Here is a 3,551-nt window from a genome sequence, read left to right as displayed (position 1 = left end):
AAAAAAAAAAAAAAAAAAAGAAGAAGATGAAGAAAAAAAAAAAGATGTAATTGACAAGTAGAAATATTGGCTAGAAGTTTGAGTGCAAAAGTCACTCGTTTTGAGGTCAGAGTGATAGTGTTTCCAGACTTGATGCATTTCTGTGAAGGAGAAGGAATTTAATTTTTAAAATAAGCATTTTCTTCTTCCATGTGTTCTGTTTATAACTGCTTTTAGTACACACATCAACCACTGGAAATATCATAGAGGAAATGGGCTGTCCATGGATGCTTTCAGTGATACCTGCTGCCACCTTCTGCTTTCTAGGCCACCCAGAAGTAACAGATCTTCATATATGGCAAAGTTTTTTCCCAAAACCATCACTGAGGACATCAACAGAGTTACAGTTTTTGTGTGTTTGTTTGTTTGCTTTCTAGAATGACTAGTAGAAGAGGAAGTCTTAACCATTATGCGCCAGATTGGATGGGATTTCATTTTCCTGAAGCAGGTGGTCAAGACCCAGCTTTCTGCTGTCTCCCTGTAGTGCTTTTTACTTACTCTGAGGCTACTTTTTGACAAGTGGACTCAGTTCTATGAAAGCTGGGACAAACACTAAGTTTCAGACTTTTATCTTCCCAACAGCTATAAACAAGTGATAGCCTTAATAGGCAGAAGACTTTTGTGGCAATTCAAGAATATATTTTCACATTCTGCTGTCGCGTAAGAAAACTCTTACCATATTTAGTCTTTTACCTGAGCTGTTTGGATTGTATGATCTTAGGAATGCTGACTATTACTTATAGAGGTAGATTTCTGTTTTTCAGTATGTTAAGGAAATCTAGGAAATAAAATCCCATGTAAGTTTAAGATATTGCCATCCAAACATTTATTAGGTTACTAGCTTTCTGTTGCTCAAGAGAAGATCATGCATATCAGAGGCCTCGATTCATGGTCTTCTGCTAGAGGTAACCTGAAAGGACAGAAAGCTACCACCTTTCTTTGACAGGAACAGGCTCTGTCTTTCATCAGGCTGCCATGAACACTTCCAGCAGTATCCCTAAATCCCTTGATTTGTGTAAGAGTACACAGTGGATAATTAGAGAAGGGAAAAAAAAAAGGAAAGAAGAGATGTTGGGATTCTCCTTTACTGGCAGCACTGCGGCTTGGCCTTTACAGTCATACACTGGGAAAACCTCTGCCATGGGAAAATGGGAAGGATTGGATGCAGAGCCCACCCCTGAGCTCACTGTAAATGATGGGGCCAGTGGGGATGATGTCACAAGCAGGGAGGTGAGGTCACAGAAAAAGTCCTTTCCTATTGGTCCTGCCAGGCAAGGGGCACCCTGGTTTCCACTGGGTTGGTGAACACAGGGCCTCAGTCTGCAGAGGAGAAGGCCAGAGCTGAAGCCCTTCCTCAGGGAAGCTCGGCCTTGCTGGAGAGGTCCTTGCCAGAGTGTGTGGGGCCACCCAGCCACAGACACTTCTAGACTGGGCTGGTAGAGGTGGAGCAGACAGAAAACAACAGCAAGGGCCAGCAAATACATCAAGAGCAGGCAGCAAAGGCACAGGAAGATAAGCCTGCACAGCATAGAGAGACCGATGGAAGCAAGAAGCATGGCTGGAACAGATGGGGTCTGCACTGCAACTGAGCAGGAGAGGGAGCCTGAGGCGTCATGCTCTGGGGAGCCCTCCATGCGTCGGAAAGTGAAGGCCAAAAAGAGTCGCTCCTCCCGGGCTGGGCTGCTCTTCCCTGTGAGCCGAATAGAGAGGCAGCTGCGCAAAGGCCAGTTTGCTGAGCGCTTTGGAGCCAGTGCTCCTGTCTATCTGGCTGCTGTGCTGCAGTGGGTGACGCACAAGACCATGGACATGGCTGGGAAGATTTCCAAGAAGAGTAACCAACAGTGCATCTCTCCATCCCACTTGCAGATGTCTTTGAAGAACAGCTCCGTACTCAAGCACCTTCTGGGAAGCGGACCTAAGCACAGTGGCAGGCCTGACCCAAAAAGCCAGCACGTGGCCTCACCCTCCAAAATGAAGAAGACCAAGAGGATGAAGAGAAGCCACAGAAGGCAACAGGCTGCACCTGCCCGTGCTGCTGTCACTGCCGAGTAAAAGCAGAAACTCCTGTCTGATATTGGCATGGCAAGGGCTGTCTTGTTTGCCAAATTACCCGCTATGGTCTAACAGTTTGAATAAAAGCCCTTGCACTACCATATTGTGCTGGAGAGTGAATTGCAAGTGTTAGGCAACAATGCAGGGAGAGCGAGGTCAAAGGACAGCAATTGCCTGTCACCCTGGGGCAAGAGGTACCTCGCCAGTGGACTGGTTTGTTGAACAGTGACACCTGGCAGTGTCACAGTGGGGAAGACCCTGCAGTGGGTTTGCTCAGGAACCCTGACTGCCTTCTGGTATTTTGCCAGCAGCTGAACCTCCAGGACCTTCTTGCTGCTTTGTCTTCCTGTCCAAATGGTTCCTGTACAGGAGCCTAAGCATGACTACAGAGAGAGAGAGGGAGGGAGAGGGGGAGGTAGGGAGATGTCAGTGAACAGCCCCACAACCTCCATCACTCCATCCACAGCACCGCAAATCCCCACCCTCTCCCACAAGTCCCCCAACACTCCTGGCCCTCCCAAAGGCCAGGCCTAGCACAACCAAGCACAACTGGCTTTCCCAGCTTCACCAAAATTTCTGGAGCATGCAACCAGACACAAAAGCCTGAAATTATGATGAAAACACACATGAAAACAAGACAAAGGCTGTGAAACTTGCCCATGCCTAGTCAAAAAGCAGATCCTGCAGTTCCAAGCCAAATCCCATGGCCACAACACAGCCAGGGGCAGGGGAGGCCACTGAGTTTCACCCCCCCACCACACTTATGCATCAGCTTAAATCACACCTCTGACTTCACACCACCAGCACACAAACCTGTCTGTCATCTCTGGACAAACCGGACATGTGAAGATGTCCAGTCCATCCAGACTCCTCTTTGTGGGAGTGAACCCAGCCTCCTGCACCCACAATTCCACATGCAGTACCGCAGGACACCCAGCCCATCTACTGTCTCCCACCCCCACCCGCCACATCACCCTCTCAGATGAGCAGTTGGATTTAGCTAACAAAAGAGCCTATGATTATCCTGAGAGGAGGCTGCGGCATTCCACTACGAGCAATGGAATTGTTTAGGGTTAGGATTAGGGTAAGGATCCTTGGCTATTTTATTTTTTTTTTACATCAAACAGCTACTTGATTAAATTATTAATATGGCAGGAAACTGGAAGTGTGAATGTCCTATGGCAGTTGTGCTGTTGTGTCACTCTTGTGCTTACATCCTCGTTCTGGCTAAAAGAATATTTGATTAACTGATATAAAATCCAAGAGTTTAAGATAGAGACATGAGGATAAATTCAGTTCCAGAAAACAGATTTGGTTTATAGAGTAGCACTTCTCCCCTCTTAGATGAAAGAAAATAATTGACTGTGAGCATCCCTTGTCTTTTGCCCAGTGAAGAGTAAAAGCAAAATTCCAAACCACTTCTATTGGTGCTTTAGGAGAAGTATTGCCCTTGTGTACCT

The 3,551-nt window shown here is 46.9% G+C and overlaps 1 protein-coding gene across 1 annotated transcript; it reads left to right on the top strand.

Annotated features, from left to right (window-relative positions):
- Positions 1-840: 840 nt before the first annotated feature.
- LOC100539040 (histone H2A-like) lies at positions 841-2,158 on the top strand. The gene has a single exon (XM_010710518.3). The coding sequence runs from the start codon at positions 1,579-1,581 to the stop codon at positions 2,089-2,091; it is 513 nt and encodes a 170-aa protein (XP_010708820.3). The 5' UTR covers positions 841-1,578; the 3' UTR covers positions 2,092-2,158.
- The last annotated feature ends 1,393 nt before the right edge of the window (positions 2,159-3,551 follow it).

This window comes from Meleagris gallopavo, chromosome 4 (assembly GCF_905368555.1).
Source record: "Meleagris gallopavo chromosome 4, MGAL_WU_HG_1.1, whole genome shotgun sequence".
NCBI classification, from domain to species: Eukaryota; Metazoa; Chordata; class Aves; order Galliformes; family Phasianidae; genus Meleagris; species Meleagris gallopavo.
This window is presented reverse-complemented; position numbering and strand designations above follow the sequence as displayed.